Source organism: Daucus carota, chromosome 6, assembly GCF_001625215.2.
Source record: "Daucus carota subsp. sativus chromosome 6, DH1 v3.0, whole genome shotgun sequence".
Lineage (NCBI taxonomy): Eukaryota > Viridiplantae > Streptophyta > Magnoliopsida > Apiales > Apiaceae > Daucus > Daucus carota.
In genome coordinates, this window is record NC_030386.2 from 14,603,466 (window position 1) to 14,622,504 (window position 19,039).

General features: G+C 34.5%; 3 protein-coding genes across 4 annotated transcripts; 2 read left to right on the forward strand and 1 right to left on the reverse strand.

Annotated features, from left to right (window-relative positions):
• Positions 1 to 460: 460 nt before the first annotated feature.
• On the reverse strand, positions 461 to 2,423 carry LOC108225215 (uncharacterized). The gene is made up of 3 exons (XM_017400041.2): positions 1,914 to 2,423; positions 865 to 993; positions 461 to 770 (listed from the first exon to the last, which is right to left on the reverse strand). The coding sequence occupies exons 1-2, from the start codon at positions 2,305 to 2,307 to the stop codon at positions 899 to 901; spliced, it is 489 nt and encodes a 162-aa protein (XP_017255530.1). The 5' UTR covers positions 2,308 to 2,423; the 3' UTR covers positions 461 to 770; positions 865 to 898.
• Positions 2,424 to 8,843: 6,420 nt separating this feature from the next.
• Positions 8,844 to 13,623, forward strand: LOC108192981 (uncharacterized membrane protein At1g16860). 2 transcript variants are annotated; one of them, XM_064079272.1, is made up of 5 exons: positions 8,844 to 8,978; positions 9,563 to 10,521; positions 12,185 to 12,340; positions 12,669 to 12,877; positions 13,179 to 13,623. In XM_064079272.1, exons 2-5 carry the CDS (start codon positions 9,625 to 9,627, stop codon positions 13,369 to 13,371), a joined length of 1,455 nt encoding a protein of 484 aa, XP_063935342.1. In that variant the 5' UTR covers positions 8,844 to 8,978; positions 9,563 to 9,624; the 3' UTR covers positions 13,372 to 13,623. The 2 variants fall into 2 exon arrangements, with proteins under 2 accessions (XP_063935342.1, XP_017215020.1); XM_017359531.2 differs by having other exon boundaries at positions 8,882 to 9,079.
• A 669-nt stretch (positions 13,624 to 14,292) lies between these two features.
• On the forward strand, positions 14,293 to 18,784 carry LOC108224439 (kelch repeat-containing protein At3g27220). Its single transcript, XM_017399069.2, has 7 exons — positions 14,293 to 14,745; positions 14,846 to 15,037; positions 15,138 to 15,367; positions 16,121 to 16,291; positions 17,032 to 17,137; positions 17,641 to 17,847; positions 18,265 to 18,784. Exons 1-7 carry the CDS (start codon positions 14,560 to 14,562, stop codon positions 18,427 to 18,429), a joined length of 1,257 nt encoding a protein of 418 aa, XP_017254558.1. The 5' UTR covers positions 14,293 to 14,559; the 3' UTR covers positions 18,430 to 18,784.
• Positions 18,785 to 19,039: the final 255 nt, after the last annotated feature.

A 19,039-nucleotide genomic window follows, 5' to 3' on the forward strand; every position in this document is an offset into this window, starting at 1 on the left:
TTCCCTTCTTATTCTACGTTAGTATCATTTGTCCAACTTTTCCCATGTCTACCAAGTTACCTGTACTGATAGTAAAATTGGCTTGAACCAGTTGGATTGTCAATAATAGACTTTTATGATTTTTCTTTTCTCGTCTGAGCCCAGGTAAAAAACACATATCATACTGTAGTAAAGAATATTGTTGCAAAAATTTTATTGTATATATGGAAGTTATAAAAGCATTCGTCAGTAACAACTGTGATATCACCTATATGGGGTTGGAGGGGATTTTAGTTGTCACAGTCACAGGGTTCTCCCACTGGGTTCGTAACCTCTGTGCTAAAAACCCCCGAAAGACTACACCTTTTTACTAATCCTGTTTGCCAAGATTCTGTTAAAATGATATGAAATCCGAATAATGAATGATAATTACAATCAAGAACTCCTGTGACTCAAATATATAGGGAGAGATCACTGGAAGTATGTTAATTATGAATGAAATATAATACTTATTTACAGTAAGAGCAAAAAGCAATCCATAATAAACACAGAACACGATCAAGGCTTAATGTACAAGCATACACTTAATATACAAAGTACAAGTCATTGACAGAAAGAAAACATGATGGATAGATAATATAGCAGATAGCTTCCTTGTTTTCAAAGGCAATTATGTTGAAATATAGCAACTTTGCAAGGTACATTTGTTACATTATGAGCCTGTTCCACATTCCAATTCGATTTCATCTGCTCCCTCAGGCATGGCATGTATAGTGAAAGACTGATGCAACCTGCAAACAAGAGATTTAATAAAATAAAATATACAATAGAATATTTTCTTATGGTCTGAAGCATGATCGGAAATAAAATCAATGGAACTTATACCTTCTATGCACTGCCAGTCACAAATGGCCATCCTTCACTCTTCTTTCTCGGATTGTGACTCTTCTACATCTTCAGATTGCGACTCTTCTGAGGATATTGTACCTTCCTTTGACTGACTAAGAGATTCATCTGCACAAGTGTGGAAGACAGAATGAGCTTCCTAAAAATATAATATTTGTCATCCTCAGATGTTGTAGTTATTGCAGTTCACAGTTGCTATTCTAGATATCGTAATTTATGCCTATGACAATCTCACATTTAACATCTAAAGGGTTAATAGTGTTCGACACATAACATATGAATACATGATTCTAGCCAATGCAATGCATTTGCAAACAGTGTTCTGTAAATCATTCTGTATAGCTCTTTTAAAAATCAGAAAAGCAGCAAGTTGAAGGAGAAAAAGCTTCCTAGAGAGTAAATAAAACATTCCCTCAAACAGATTGTAATTCAATACAACACATAGACACTGTCTTTCTAGTCTTAGGCCTTGTTATTCTAATTATTGAAATACCAATTAAAGTCAATTTAATATGACGAGGTGAAGACAAAAAGAAAGTATAAGCCAAGCAGGAAGAGGGAAAAAGTAAACATCACACTAAATGGAAGATAATTGAATTGAGGAGATCAAAGTCGCCACTGAGAATAGCTAAATCTGGCTGCTCCTAGAAGTGATTAGTGTAACTAAAAGTTTCTTAATAAAAAAAAAATTACATACTACACTACTATTCATACCCTTTTGTTTTCTCTTAACTTTTTAGCTTGAGAATGCATCGACACTAACTTATCATAGTCCATTACAACAATCCGCCAAGCATTATTCCAACTATCTAAAATAGTCATTCACAGTTGTTGTACATCAGTCATTGCTTGCCATAGCAAAAAATGTTTGCCTAAAAATTATTTATGTTGGTGTTTGGTTAGCTTGTTCCGAGAAAATAAGTAGCGCCGATCAATAAAAAACAGATAACTATAACTTCAATTAAGTATGGTAGTTATTTTCTCGGAACAAACTAATCGCGAAACATATACTTAAATTGAAGTTATACCTAAATTGCTACCAATTCCGGTTGAGAAAACCGTAGACGAAGGCCAGCCGCGAGAAGTGGTGAGCGACATAACCTCATCATCCGTCAAATTATTCGAAAAAGTATGAACCAGCTCCGCAATACCATAGGAATCTCTGCGGGGAGGGACCCAATACGAGTAGCCAGGCCGAAAAGGAAGCCAATCGGGTGCAGATCGCTTCACGATAATCCCATGAATCGCGTCCTCAATTCTCTGTACAGTTAGGGTTTCAAACTCCACTTGTTGCTGCTGTTCGCCTATGATTACAATCGGATTGTTGTTTCCTGATTGGCTCGATTGGTGGCGAAGCGCTGTGAGGAATCGACGGGGAGAGGTGAGCTTGCGAGCTAGGGTTTTGGTTAGAGATGTGGCCATGGTTGTTAGTGATTGAACGGTGAATTGAAGGAGGTGATTCTGGTTGGGTCGGTGAGTCGGGGGTGTATAGTCGTCGGTTTCACCCTTTGTTTCTTAATACCGTGGACGGGTGTTAAATATTCAACTAGCGCTTTGAGGGGTGATCAAAAAACCGCCCACACCGCATAAACCGCCCGCACCGCACCAAACCGCACCACAAAACGCGGTTTTTAATTTTCGTGGTGCGGTTGCGGTTTGAATTTTTCACAAACCGCGCGGTGCGGTGCGGTGCGGATTGCGGTTTGACATATTAGTAGTGCGGTTCAAACCGCACCGCACCGCAATATTATATATATATATATATATATTAGTGATTGTCAAATAAAATTATATCATACATATATATTATTTATAATTATGTTATATATGTTTTTTAATTGTTAAATCTCTTCAAATAATAGTTAATTATTATTTTATCAATCTCGCATTACTATTATACCAAATTTGTATGAAATGATTATATTATTATAATATGTCTCTTGGTAGTTAGTACTCATATTTATTATCATATTTACATTTTTGTTTGTGTTATTTTAGTAGTTGTTGTAGCTCTGAAATGATAAATATCATATAAATTCATTACATGCAAAGTTTTTAATTATTGTATATTTAAATTTTATTCTAACTTCAACTAAAAATATTTATTCTTAAGCATACAAACCGCACAAACCGCACCGCACCACACCGCATTTTTGTGGTGCGGTTTACGTGGTTTTTATACTAGCGTGGTGCGGTTGTGGTTTGAGTTTTCAACCAAACCGCATGCGCGGTTTGGTTCGCGGTTTTAGCGAAAAACCGCACCGCCCGCACCGCGATCACCCCTAGCGCTTTCTTCTTTATCCTTCTTTCTTCTTCTTTGTTCATTTTGGAAAATTTATATATTTTAATTTTGTTATGGAAAATAGATTTTTTCCTTAACTTATTGTATGTTTAGAAACTTAAACTAAAAAATTAAAGTTAAATTTAGAGACAGTTGCACTAAACTTATTTCTCAGAAATAAGAATTTAAATCTAAAAAAATATACAAAATTTTATCTTTTTCTGAAATAAATCTTTATATTTTTCATCAAATAACGAATATGAAATATCTCTTTTACATTTATTTCCAAAAAACTCTAAGAAGATTGATTTTTTTAAAAAAAACAAATGAGGGCCTATTCATCAAAACCTTGGTTCCAAACAAGCACTTAATATGTTAAATTTGAAATTTTAAGATATTAAGTGAATATTATGTTTCACGTTTGACATTTGATTGATAATTCTAAGTTTGAAACTTAATAATTATATAATTATTATAATTCAAACAATTATTGTCGATATCTTCACCGACAAGTATTATGAGATGTTATATGCCACATGAATATCTATTGAGTGTCGACCTGATAAACCAGAAAATAAAAAAATACAACGTATGGGTTTATAGAGTTGTTCAGTCATTAATCTATATATCAGAGTCCAATTTATCGTAAGAATTCTGGGAGATAACTTTGTTGCAAGAAACCCCTCTATGGGTTCGGAATCAACTTATCCCGATTGAAGGTATGATCCTTTTATTTATTATTTTTAGAAATTCGTATTGGTGAGAATCGAGTCAAATTCTATGTAACTTGAGTAGAGAGCAGTTATAATGATATTTTAGGGAGACCATCCCTCATGGAATTTTAAGCAGTAGCCTTGATCCTCATTTAAATTGAAGTTTCTCATCAAGCATAACATCAGGAGATGGAAGGCAACTGGAAGACGCTCACATCATTATGCTGAGAAATCTAGAGAAAGACAAGGTAATAGAGATGTCTGAAGGGGGTAATAGAAAGTGAAACGACGACGAAGTCAAGGGCAATAAATATACCATGAATATTGAGTTGGAAAAGTTTGGAGTATACCTCTCTAGTCTCAAGACCGAATATGTAGCATAAATCGAAGAGGTTGAATTGTATGTTGAATGTCTAAGGAAGATAAAACATCTAAGAAGGTGAGTATTCTATGCTCTAAAGTGGTAATGATCCTTCAGTCAGGCTTTGTTAATACTTGTGTAGTCCACACACATTCTTATTTAATGTTGGACTTTTTCTCTACCATTATATTAGCTAGCTGATTCGTGTACACGATCGCTTCGATGAACTTTGTCTCCCAGAATTTCTCAACTTCTACTTCAATAATCTTATATAGCCATGAATGCCAAGAACATTCTGGAAACAACATGCATAACCTTGAATTGAAAATATGCCTACATCAAAATGTCATTTAGATTGAAGAAAGCAGCGGTAACCTTCTAGAGGTTGGTGAACAAGATTTCTTTAAAACAAATCAGAAAGAATATCGAGTGTTATCTGGATCATATGATTGTCAAGTCAGTAATTAATAATCATGATTAAGATTTGGGGGATCATTTTGAAATACTGAGGAGAAAACATAAAGATTGAATCAAGAATGTAAACATTTGGAGTCTCTCGTGACAAGTTTCTTGGTTACATTCATGGTTAGCGCCCTGGATATAGAAGCAAGCCCATAGAAGATCAAAGAAGTCATTGACATGGAGGCTCTGATGACAATACGAGAAATTCATAAATTGACAGGGATATTGGCAGTATTGAGGAGGTTCATTTCTTGGTCGGTAAAAAACCCCTACTCGTTTTTGAAGTGCTTCGGGGTCCCAAAATTTTATGATGAGTTGTTGCATGGTCAATCAAGCTAGGAGAATATGATCAAGAATATATTTTAAGAAATTCAATAGTTGGCCAAGAATCGGCGAATTTCATGGTCAAAAGTTCATTTTCAGATCAAAAGGATTTAGCCTAAAAAATAATCACATGACCCCCTAAAAAGTCATCACATATACACCCTACCACACATATCGACAGAATCCCTTCCATTTAAATTTGAATTTTTCGGTCAATGGGTGACTCTTTTTTTTTTTAAAATCCGATTTCTGTGTATTTTTCTTCATCTCTTTACGATCAATTTCCATACCATATGTAGTTTGTTTTTTAAGAAGGTTTGTACTACAATAAGACCCTATATATACACACACACAAAAAAAAACAAAGACATACTCAACATAATAAGATCAAAGTACATAGAAGGACTGTAAGAGGACATACTGATTTAAAGATGTCTTGGAAGAATGAACTGCGATGAGTCTATGTGTTGCTATCGACACTGCTTGAGTTTTTTTTAAATAAAATAATAAGGATTTTTTTAAAAAACATAAAAGAAATGAGAGGGAAAATTGGTGCTTATACATATTTATAACTAAGAATAATTGATCATTGAGATTTACAGCCGATATCATTTGTATATCTCGTGGCGTCACAGTCGGCTCTCATTAATAATAAGGCGTGTTTATAATAATTCCTACATATGTCGGACTCTTTCGTGGACAGGCTGAGTCTTCAGGATAACTTTCGCATATGAGAGTCATCCCCGAGACGGATCGAAATAGTAGGCACCGCCCAAGTATAGTTAGACTGAAATCCGGGAACATGCCGAAAGCATGTCTTAGTAAGTCCATTATATTGGTCACGATCGATCATATGCCCATTCAGGACATGTTATATAACCCAATCCCAAATAGTTGTTGTCGGTCTTGTTGGAGGAAGTCCAAAAAATTGGGTCAAGACATATAATAAAGGATACTAATGTCACTCTTTTGATTTTACTCCAAATCACCCACTTCCCTAACTAATTAGCAACAACAGAATGAGGCTGATAAGAATGACTATATAAGTTGATTCCCATGTGATTACAAGTGATAGACAATTTCATACTTATAAACTTTTGTATGTTCATAATTATTTATTCTAAACCGGATTATTATATTCTCACATCATATGTGAATTGGGGGATAAATAAAATTAATATATTCTCACGTCAGAAGTGAATCCTGGGATCAATCTTCACATTCTACTCTTTGCAGGCCCGATTGAAAACGGTTGTCGAATAAAGCTATTTTCAATAATGGATATGTACCCTTGTATGTACGTCTTAAAGATATAAAATAATAATTTATCATCTTACGAGTCAGCCAAATTCATGCATTTAAGCGCTATTATATTGATACTATGTGTAATTTGCATAAGTTTAAATTTGATTAAAATTGCCATTCATATATAACAAATAATTGTTATAGGCTTCTGAAGATGGGATTGATACGTTACATGTCAATGCACATACAATTTTGGTTCAATATTATTTAGAATATATTATATTTTACACAAAAGTCAGTATTATCTTCTTATTACTTTTCCTTTTATCAAATTTTTCTAGTTCAAATAAAAACTATGTCTGAAAATATTCCTACTAAAAATTTGACTAGTAATTTGTTCTTTTTTATTTGGAAAAAATTTCATCATCATTTTAATTTGAAGATTGAAAAATAAGTCAAAAGTGAGTGCTCCGCACTATGAAGTGTCAATCATAAACTTGTTTACATCACGTTGAATTTCATCACCTTACCTTGCTAAGTTCATCCATCAAATGTTCAAACAGCTATTATAAGATCGAGTGTTATGACGTCAAACTTGCGGAATGACATAGGTTCATTCTCAATCACATTTTCAATCTATTATTCTAGACTAAGGGCTCCGTAGTCAAATATACGGTTTCATATATTGAAATACTCGAGTGTTGTATTCGAAAGATTTGTAAAGTAAATCGATGTAGTGACATCAACGAGATCCAGCTAAGATAAGAAACTTTATCATTATTACACGAATAATTATTCTATAATGAAACGAACATAGAATTCTTGACAAATAAAAGTAAAATTATCTGAACATCAATTTTGTACGCTATTTAGATATGTTCTTATATTATTATATATTGTAGTGACTCTTCGGTGCCAATATTTTGGTGACCCGAAATTCAATGAAAAGCATGAAATATTTTTAAAAATTATTCTATTCTTCGTCTATCATCAAAAAGTCTCTAACATTAATTCATATATACATATGATATAATTCATCATCCCATAAGAAATTATTTAAACCTAGAATTTACAAACTTTTGAAATTTATACTCATATTTTCTAAAATATATTTATTCACTACTTTTAAGTTGGTTTGAATCAGGGGTTGTTGGTGAAAATAAAAGTTAAAAAAACCTCTTTCTAAAAAATCCTAAAATTCTCTCCGTTCTTGAAGTAGCCGTCTTTCTTATCCGAGGGGCTTCTATAGGTTATCACTGGTGGAAAGCCCGAAACTCTTTTATTATTTTATCTGATTTGTTTCTTTCAATAATCTCCTCTTTGATTTGTTTTTCTAGATCTTACATCATCGGAACTTTCGATTTACTTTTATTCGATCCAAGCGGAGCTTATCGGATTCAAGAATTAATTGTGTCTTGTGGTTTTGATTGTCAGATCTAAGTTTTTTATTTTCATTTGTTTCAGTTTGCTTTTATTTTGATTTTCGAATTGTATTTTGAGATTGTTTTTTATCATTGGTGAGAGTTTTGTTTTTTGCTTCTTAATTATAAGTAGGGGTTTTGATTGGGTGATGAAATTTTGTATGTAATCACAATTCTGGTTGATAGCTCAATTGATATAGCTCTTAGACGGCATGATAAAGAGGATACCGGTAATTCAACGAGAACGCATGAAGCGGATCCTTGTATTTGTATATACATTATCTTCAAAGTATCGTTTAACCGCCTCTTTATTTGAATAGACGATTGCGATTTACTGTTTGTTCGATTCAATCATTAGTGTAGATGTCGTATTATTAAATTTGTCTCGCGTGTCCAAATATGAGCAATCATTATGATCAATGTTCTAAAAAGCGCATTAAGCGGCCGTCTAAGGGGCCGCTTAGGGGCCGCTTAAGCAGAATCGGAGAGCGCTTCGATTTCACATTAAGCGTGTGATTAAGCGTTTTTGAATATTAAGCGGCCTATTAAGCGGATTAAAGGGTCGTGAAACGGATTAAGCGGTCCGAATGATGTTGACTTGCTAATTTTTTGTATTTAAATATATATGTTTATTATAAATGTTATTAAAATTATAATAAAATATTAAAAATATCTTTTTTAATCAAAAAAGTTTCATTTTTAAATTCTTATTACTTAATTAATTTATGATTTTAATTTTAGATATTATATTATTATATATATAATTTAAATATATAGTATTATTTATCCGCTTAATCACCCACTTAAAATTCCGCTTATCCGCTTAAGCGCTAGAAGGTCCCATCACCACCTATGACCGATTCGCGCTTTTTACAACCATGATCACGATGATCAAGTAGAATACCACTAATTTACTGAAAAACACGTAAGTTACATTTTTTTCATAAAAGAAAATACCAACTCACACTAATTTTTAATTTGTCAAGTAATTCAATTTGTTTATTATATTCATCATATTAGCACTACTAGAAACATCATGCATCCACGTTTTTTGATTATAATTATAAATTAATGCAATACATTTATTAAACTTAAAAAAGTGCAGTACCCCTTTTAATTTAACATAAAAACGGATAAGTTAAACAAACGTCGTACCTTATTATTAATAAATAAATATTACTATATTTTGGGGGCCGACGGCGGGTGTGATCCCCTCCAACCCGGCTATCAACTACTAGTAGTGTATCAACTTCTGCTGCTCCTCATTCTACTCCACTAAACAACCAGTAATCTCTCTCTCTCTCTCTCTCCCCCTCCCTCTCTCTCTTCGCTGTCTTTCTCTATTAAGATTTCTGGGTTTGCACTTAATACAGAACTACTTTTCTGGGTAGGTCTTATTTTTTTTGTTCTCTTCTTTTATTATTGTTTCTTGTTTTGTTGGTGTTTATTACCTGTTGAATTGTTCTGTATTAATATGAGCTTAGCTGTTGCCCAGATCTGTTTGGTTTATCTTGATTTATATTACTTGATATTTACTTTAAATTCCCTTTATGGCTCTGATTGTAGTTACTTAGTTTACTTGATTCTTCATTTTTAATCAAGATTTGTATTACTCGTTTTTCGATTTATTTCCAATTTTAAATGTATATCTTTTTCTTAATAAGTGTGTGTGATCATTTTGATAAATAATGTGTATCTTTTGAGTAATGCTTATCTTTGATTCTTTTGTTAAGAAGTAATGCTTATCTTTGATGACACATTGTTGTTGTGAGTATTTCTTTATGTGTTCATATGAAGTCTTGGGGGAAAAAAATGTTGCTTTTGCTAATGGTTTTTTATTGGTAATTTTTTCTTTTTTTTTCTTTTTAAGGTATAAAATTTGGTAGAGGTATCTCCCTAGTCCCTACTGTGTGCTACATTGAAAAGAGCTTGATGGGTTCCCGATTTCCGTCTCACCAGCTGAGCAATGGCCTTTATGTCTCGGGTCGGCCTGAACAGCCGAAAGAAAGAACCCCTACTATGACCTCGACGGCTATGCCTTATACGGGTGGTGACATCAAGAAATCTGGAGAGCTGGGAAAAATGTTTGATTTACCTGTGGATGGCTCCAAGGCGAGGAAATCTGGACCGGTAACTGGTGCTCCTTCAAGAACTGGATCTTTTGCAGGCAGTGCTTCACATTCAGGACCAATCATGACAAATGCCGCATCTAGGTCTAGCTATTCTATGTCGGGTCCTGTGGCCTCTGGTGGGATTTCTGGTTCAGTTTCTGTAAAAAAATCGAACTCCGGGCCACTTAGTAAACATGGGGAACCTTTGAAGAAAACGTCTGGCCCCCAATCTGGAGGAGTAACACCAGTCACCCGTCAAAACTCAGGTCCTCTTCCACCAATTCTTCCTGCCACAGGATTAATTACATCTGGTCCCATTTCGTCCGGTCCCCTAAATTCATCCGGTGCACCTAGGAAAGTTTCTGGTCCGTTGGACTCCAAGAATTCGATGAAACTGCATGGTTCAATTGCAATTAACCAAGCTGTGACAACATTAAGCCAAGACGAAGACTATTCATTCAAGGGCAGTTTCCCAAAGCCAATTTTATGGTTGATGATTCTGCTCTTTGTAATGGGGTTCATTGCTGGTGGTTTTATTCTTGGGGCTGTCCATAATGCTATTCTTCTCATTGTTATTGTGGTTCTCTTTGGAATTGTCGCCACAATATTTGCCTGGAATACTTGCTGGGGAAGAAGATCTATCATCGACTACATTGACCGCTACCCAGATGCTGAGCTTAGAGAAGCAAAAGATGGGCAGTATGTGAAGGTCTCAGGGGTATGTTTCTTTTTCCATAATGAATTACATTATCAAATGATTTTAGTGTGTGAATAACCATGCTCTGGACTTGCAAATATGGAGACTAGATTATGGTTGGCTATTAGATTTAAGATCTGTTGTTATCTAGTAACTATTACTCATGATATTGTCAAATGCTTGCCTGTGTGTTATAAATATTATTAATTATTAACTAGTAAGTATTTAGATTTTGTTATATGTGTATCTGATAATTCACTAGTGAAGGATTTTTTTCACACATAATATTAGTCACCAAATATGTATATTAGCTCTTGTCAAGGAATAGGAGGTTAGATTTTGAGCATCGTGCCAATAATTTTCAATGAGAAAACTATGGACCACTTAATATCATTAACTGCATACTGTTAAATTTGAGATCAGAAGCTTTGAGTTAACCTTCAGGAACCTTTCTATGGGTATTTCTGGGATGACCAAACAGTTGAACCTTGTTTAAGTGGAATTCATTAGGAAGATCTAGTAGCCGTGACGATGTAAGACTTCTCACTATTAATATGGTGTCTAATATTATTATATGACTTGGAAAATACTTTGGAAGAATTTTTCTGTTGGTTTATGGGAACTAAAGTGCTCAGTGTTTAGCAATATATGTTGAGGTGGTCTGTTCTCTATGCTGACGAGATTTTCATATGGCATATTGATGTATGTATCTATCTAAGCAACTTTTCTTCTTTCGGTACTTAGAGTTTCAGAAGTAAATCTTACGTTGTTCATGTAGGATTTATTTGGAAGATTTGGCAGCTGTACAGTATAATACTTCTCACTATAAATCTGGTGTCTAATATTATTATGACATGGAAAATACTTTGGAAGAATTTTTTTGTTTCTTTATGGGAACTAAAGTGCACAGTGTTTGGCAATATTTTATGTAGAGTTGGTTTGTTCTCTATGCTGACAGGAGTTTATTATGGCATATTGATGTCAGTATCTATACAAGTAACCTTTTTTTTCATTTGGGGTACTTTGAGTTCTATAAGTAAATAATACCTTGCTGTGAAGTAAATAAAGTTGAAGCTAACAAAAACTTATTCATTAAATTCTACAAAAAAGGGGAAAATTTTGGCAAGATGGAACGATATTGGGTTATAGCTTAAGGGAAGAAAGCGTAAAGAACTTACTCGTCTAAGAAAAAAAAAGGTGATTTATGTGTGATACAACCAGCATAGAAAGATATTTCTTGGTTCTTTCCATAAGGGTCTACTTAAAAGGACAAAAACGTATGAAGGGTAATCAGTACGTAGCCTGGTTTGGATAGATTGGTATTCTCTCTGTAGAGAAATTGTTGCATTTTCAAATATTTTACATAGCTTGGGTTGGATTGCATTCTTCCATCCTTTTCCTCTGTATAAATTCTATGTTAATTGTACAGTCTATAAGGTCAATTGCATCTTTCAGTACTAGATGATTTAGCACCAGGTAGGCAAGTACCTCGTGCAGTTGGAAAAAATTGTGGACAGTTATAGCTTCAAAGCTAAAGTGCATGAGCAAAAAGTTATTGCACTTTATTAACTAGTTAGATGTAGTCAACATAGCATGCTATTGTCATAAACATGTATGATATTATTCTTGCATACAATGATTGGTATTTCTTCAGCTTTTGATTGTGGTGCATCTATCTGTGAAGGTGGTGACCTGTGGTAATGTTCCCCTTGAGTCATCTTTCCAAAGAGTTCCAAGATGTGTCTATACTTCGTCGTGTTTATATGAGTATCGCGGGTGGGACTCAAAAGCCGCCAACCCGACTCATCGTCGATTTACATGGGGCTTACGGTCATCAGAGGTGAGTAGACATATATGAAAGCAACTTCTTAAACATACTGTTCATCTTCGTCGGATTCTTTCAAAATCATGCAACCTGTTATATCTATTCTTGAAGAAGTATATGATTACTGAAGATTTTCGGATAGTCAAGAACTGTAGCAGATACGAATGTCTGTCTCACTTTTGATTCAAAATAAATGTCAATAAATGCCTCCTAACTGTCTAAAGTCTTGAGGTGCTCCACATTTGGTCGAACACTTATAGTCCAATATTTGTCAAAAGTTTGATCATTGTTGGTTTGGTTTGGTTTTGTTTGATACTGATATGTGATGTGTCTTACTTGACAGAGGCATGTAGTTGACTTCTACATTTCTGACTTCCAGTCTGGTTTGAGAGCATTGGTTAAGACTGGTTTTGGTGCAAGAGTTACTCCGTACGTGGAGGGATCTGTTGTTGAAGTCAATGATTTAGATAAAGACATGTCTCCTGATTTTATCAGATGGATGAGAGAAAGGAATCTTTCATGTGATGACCGTATAATGCGATTGGAGGAAGGGTATTTTTTTGATTTTCCATTAGCACTGCAGTGTTTTTACTCTAATCTTTTCTTAACTATATATTTTTTATGCATTACTGAATCACTATGGCTGTTATTGGTTAGCATATTGAATCCATGGCATCCCAATTACCGTGTGTTCTTATTTTCAAGTCTAGTGCCCCACCCCACGAAAAGACAGACCCTCACTCTCGCTCTATATACCTAGACAATCAGTTATCTTTTGTTTCTGAGAAACACAGACAAAAATCATAATAATGGGAATGTACATCCTTAGTTACTTGCATTTTGGAATTTGCAGGTACATCAAAGAGGGAAGCACAGTTAGTGTGATAGGAGTTGTTCAGCGGAATGAGAATGTGTTAATGATTGTTCCTCCACCAGAGCCATTTACAACAGGATGCCAGTGGGGTAGATGCATTCTTCCAAGTAGCCTAGAAGGCATCGTTTTGAGATGCGAGGACGCATCAAAGGTTGATGTTATACCAGTATAGCATAATTTGTGAGCTAACGAGTGTTTGCTGGTGTGGTCGTGGGAACTAGTTTGTTACTAATAGACAGTGAGTGTAGGGTGATTAATGGTGATAATTTTTTCGTTCATCTGTGAATAGGTGTTGGTTTTTGTTTGTTGATTAACATTTGTAAAGGTTTGTAATCAAGTGGTGGTTGATGATGTAGAAGCTGGAGATATCATCTTCAAGAACACATAACTAATACTTAGAAAGAAATGAATGTGTGTTCCAACTTGATTGTCTAGTCGTACTTTTTAAGTGTTTCTTTAAATTCGATTCACAAGACTTTTTGTGTCAACAATGTAACACAAATTGCTAATTGAATCTCAAGTGGTGTGCTAGATTGGCAAATACAAATTTATTGTTATGCATTCTCATTCTTTCAAAGGGCAGAATATGTTGTTATTGTCTTTTGCTTAAAAATTCTCTCATATTTCTAGCTAAATCAATTTATTAGCGAAAAGTTCTCATGATGGGAATTTAACGAGTTTTACGGGCATGATAATAATATATGACGAGCAAAAAGTTCTCATAATCGGAATTTAACGAGTTTTACAGATATGATAATAATTTGACGGCATAATAGACTATTTGTCGATCTCTTCTTTTAAAAAAGTAAGTAGTTATTTTTTAAAAATATACTTTTTTAAAACTAGTTTGGATATAAATATTAAAAATATATTCGACAAAAAGATAAGAATTTATTTTTCAAAAAAATATAATTTGTTTGAAATAACTCCGACTTCTAGAAAATAAGATTAACCAAATAATCACTTTCATAATTCATATCGATAATTTTATAATTATCACTCATTTTGCCGAATAATTTTAGCTCAAAATCGGTATAAATTAATTTAGAATCCAACTTAGACAGTTAAAAACATAAAAAGAAAATACGCTCTTAAAATAAAAAAGATAAAAAATTTCGAGAGGCACCGACTGAGAAGCAGAGGGATACAGACACAAACTCCATGGCGATTATTACCTGCAATCACAATCACCTCGTCCTGATACAAACCTCAAAACAGACACTCACACTTGTGTAATAATACAAACCTCAAAACAGACACTCACACTTGTGTAATAAACCACACAAGCAAAACCTACAAGTGAGTTGTGTTCATTACATTTGATATTCAAGATTACAGATCTGTCATTCATATAGCACCGATGGGGAGGTCCCCCAAGCATCGATCCACAATCATGTATCTTTTATTTGTGTGTTTGGGTCTCTTTGGTACCTTTTTAGTTGCTGATCTTTTCTGGGCTTCTTCATCTTCTTACAAATCCAACTGGCCCACTTCTCCTCAGCTCAACCCTAATCTTGAAAATCTTGATCATAATGCTTCTCACAAGGTATGTGCTTGTTGGTGTTTTTTATGCATACCCTTTATGTTATATGTTTTGATTAGTGTTCTTAGCTTGTTTTTACACATGCCCTTTATGTTTGTCATAGATTGGTGGGGTTTTCGAAAACCCGAAAAAGGAGAAGCCAGTGAGGCTGTTGTCTGCGACTTTTGCTGATTTGCCTGCTCCTCAGCTTGAGTGGGAGAAGATGGCTACTTCTCCTGTTCCCCGTCTCGATGGAGCTGCTTTGCAGATTAATGATCTTCTTTTTGTGTTTGCTGGATATGGCACCATTGATCTTGTAAGTTCTTGGACTTGGTGTTTTGTGTATATTTTGTCCTGTTTTGTGTAGTTTTATTATAGCTGTAATTTAGTTTTTTTTGTTTTATTGTATGGATTAGGTGCATTCTCATGTTGATATTTATAACTTTACTGATAATACATGGGGTGGAAGGTTCGATATGCCAAAAGAAATGGCACATTCGCATCTTGGCATGGTAACGGACGGAAGATACATTTATGTAGTTACTGGACAATATGGTCCGCAATGTAGAGGGCCTACTGCACGTAATTTTGTCCTGGATACTCAGACGAAGCAATGGCAGGATTTGCCGCCTTTACCGGTTCCTAGGTATGTGCAGTAATGAGGGTGCCATGATATTAACAATATAGCTTACTGCACATTAGTGTGTTTAATTCTTGTTTCATGATTGTGCTGTGGTGATTTATTATAATCTATTTATTGTCCATATTATCCATAGTATTGATTGTATTTTCTACTGTAGTTATGCTGGGTGTTGCCTGACAATTGTGGAATTTTATCATGCATAAGATATTGGAAATGTCTGTATATATTTGAAAAAAAAGCAGCACATATAATGCTGAAGGACACTGCTGCAGTGTTATTATATTTCAGTAATGTTACATAGTCGACATATATGAAGCAAAAGGCCATTCGTTAGACTATCGCGTCCAAAAGGGTTCCTTATTCTAATTAAGTTATATTTGTATTGATTCAGTGAGGAAAAGTAGTACCAATGTTTGTAATTTACAAATAAAAAAAAATGAAATTGAAGTGGTTCTCCTTTAAGGATCTCAATATTCTGATTATTACGCTAGCTGAACTTAACTCTTGGAGGCCTGTATTATCCTAAATCAAATTTACCAATCCTGGAAACTTTTAGTACCAATTTTCTGTTATTAATTCTCATGACTCATGATCTATGTGTGTTAATCGTCTTGGCAGATTCTGCTTTCGATAGTATCATGTAAACAAGCTCTCTCTCTCTATATATATGTGTGTGTGTGTGTGTGTGTGTGTGTGCGCGTGTGTGTGCGTGTGTACAATTTTAATACGCTCAAGCGTACTATATGGTGATGTCAGATATGCACCCGCTACTCAACTTTGGAGAGGCAGACTCCATGTGATGGGTGGAAGTAAAGAAAATAGACATACCCCTGGATTAGAGCATTGGAGTCTTGCAGTGAAGGATGGAAAAGCTTTGGAGAAGGAATGGCGCACTGAAATTCCAATTCCTCGTGGTGGCCCCCATAGGTATTATTATGGGTTGTAGTGATGCTTTATGAGTATATGGGTGAAATCTCTATTCCACAAAATACGTATGATTTAGGAATTTATGTTGGCTAGGCTTTTACCACCAATTAGTTACAGAAATATTAAAGTAAGGATATAAATTTAAGTTGCATCAAATCTGCTCCCAGCTCTACTAAGTGTCCTTGCATTTTTTATGTTTTGGTTGGAACATAATGTTATTGGAAATATAGAGAAATAATAAGACATGAAAAGAGGTGAGAACAGAATGTAGGCAGAAAGATACTGAAAATAATGAAAAGATTAACAGAGGTGAAAGAGTGGAATAAAGGACATCAAAAGAGGTAAAAGTAAGTAATACCACATACTATAAAATTCTATATTATAAGATTATTACAGGACACAAGTATGAGAAAGGAGTGAACATTAATGTGTAAATTAGAAGTGATAAGTCTAGTTAACCTATAATATTGAATGGAGGTAGATATCTGCTCAGATATCAGATAAGCCTATTATTTGCAAAGAGGTTTTTGTACTAGAAACATGGCTTTTCTATTTTAAACTTCCCTATCCTCCGTTCTATCTTTTACCTATTTGAATTGATGCCTATGATCTTTATCTTTGGAAGTCTACTGTGAGCACTTTTTATGGATTCGGGACACTATTGGGATGAACTATGTATTTAATGCAAGGTTTTTGTGTACTGATATAATCCGAAGGCTAAATTTATAATATATTTGTAGGGCCTGTGTTGTGGCAAATGACCGGTTATATGTCATTGGTGGTCAAGAAGGTGATTTTATGGCGAAGCCTGGTTCGCCAATCTTCAAATGCTCCAGAAGGAATGAGGTAGGTGATTAATTATACCGGTTGCTGATAGCATGTTGTTTACTTATGAAGAATATGTCAACGTCAGTCTATCGGTCATACTGACTTTAACATGCGGTATATGATCTAATTACACATTGTAAAACCCTGCTGGTGGTGGAAGTTAGCAAGTTGATCTAATAATTGCTATCTTTCTCGATTTGTTTTTCTTTTCAAATATCCCTTTGGTCTAGTATCAGTTATTAACAGAGCTACTTCGCATCAAATTCTTTTTACATATTGCTCGGTAAGTATGTCTTCGTCTTAGTTATCCGGTCTTACGGAAGTGTGACTTTCTTGATGACAATTTGGGTAGCCAATGTCACTGTGGTTGACTGCTGAGATAGCCTGGTCTATGTTTATATAATTATACTAGACTTTTCTTACTGGAGAGAATTTCCGTTGATGAAGATGAAATATATATTGTATTGACATTGTTGCTGACTATGCGAGAAAATAGTGAACATAAAATTTGTATCTTATAGGTTGTGTATGCTGATGTATACATGCTTGATGATGAGATGAAGTGGAAAGTTTTGCCTCCAATGCCAAAGCCTGATTCTCACATAGAGTTTGCCTGGCACATTGTAAACAACTCGATTGTCATTGTTGGAGGCACAACCGATAAGCACCCTGAGACGAAGAAAATGACACTGGTCGGGGAAGTGTTCCAGTTCCAGTTAGATAATCTGGTATGGAATTTCTTGCATCGACTTCCTTCTCTGCATGATGTCTTAATCTTTTTCCCACAATTTTCATCAAAAAAAAATATGCGAAAGCAAAAACGTTTGTTGATTAAGTTGCATAGTTTGGCGTAGATACACTTATAGATATTCTTCACTGTTTATTCTGGCAATAGTTGATTCACTTTAAACTCAAATTGGTGATCTACTAGGCCTAACCTAAGAAAAATTCCATTTAAGAAGTTACAATATCAAATCTTCAAAATTGCGATCGTGATGTTTTATTAGGCTATAGCCTCTGTATCTGGAATAAGTTCTGTGTATCAAGTTATAAAAATGAACAATAAGTTTGTTAGCATTGTGATTATTCTTAGTGTCCAAGTAAGCTTATGCTTAATATATGCTGCTGCTCTTTAATTGACTCAGAAATGGTCAGTGGTTGGAAAACTTCCATTTAGAGTCAAAACCACTCTAGTTGGATTTTGGAATGGGTGGTTGTACTTCACATCAGGACAGAGAGACAAAGGACCAGATGATCCATCTCCCAGGAAAGTGATTGGAGAAGTGTGGAGAACTAAACTGAGTTTGTGAGCATCTCTAACCAAAGAATTTGGCCTAATCAACCGATTGCACATTGCAGCTTGTAATTTAAGTGAAAAGGGTTTTCCCGATATATATTTAATTCATTCAGGGCATTCTTTAGATTCTGTTTACATTCTTCTTTCTTGCCAAAGGAAGGTGAGGTACTTGTATCATGTTGTAACCCATTTGTAATATTTAAACATGTATGTAGATAGAGAAGTTGATATAGTTACAAACCAGAAGCTGAGTTGTATAATGCCATTTTTGTTGTTGACATGACTGCACTAGCTAGGTAATTTGTCCATGAAGAACACTATGATATGGCATTTATAATGGAGGTATTGTCCCCATTTGTTTTGTTTTATCTTTTCTTTGGGATAATTAATTCTTACGTCCCTGAATTATAGGCTGTTTATTATATAGATCCCTATCCTATTATTTGTAATAATGCGATCCTTAAACTTTCAAATTTTTCTGATTCAGGTCCTTCCGTTAAAAGTCAACTAACATCTGTTAGTCAATGCTTACGTGGCAAATACGAAAAATTAAAATTAAAACAGTAATAGCTAATTCATCACAGCAATACTCTCTTCTATCACCATCCTCTCTTCTTGATCTC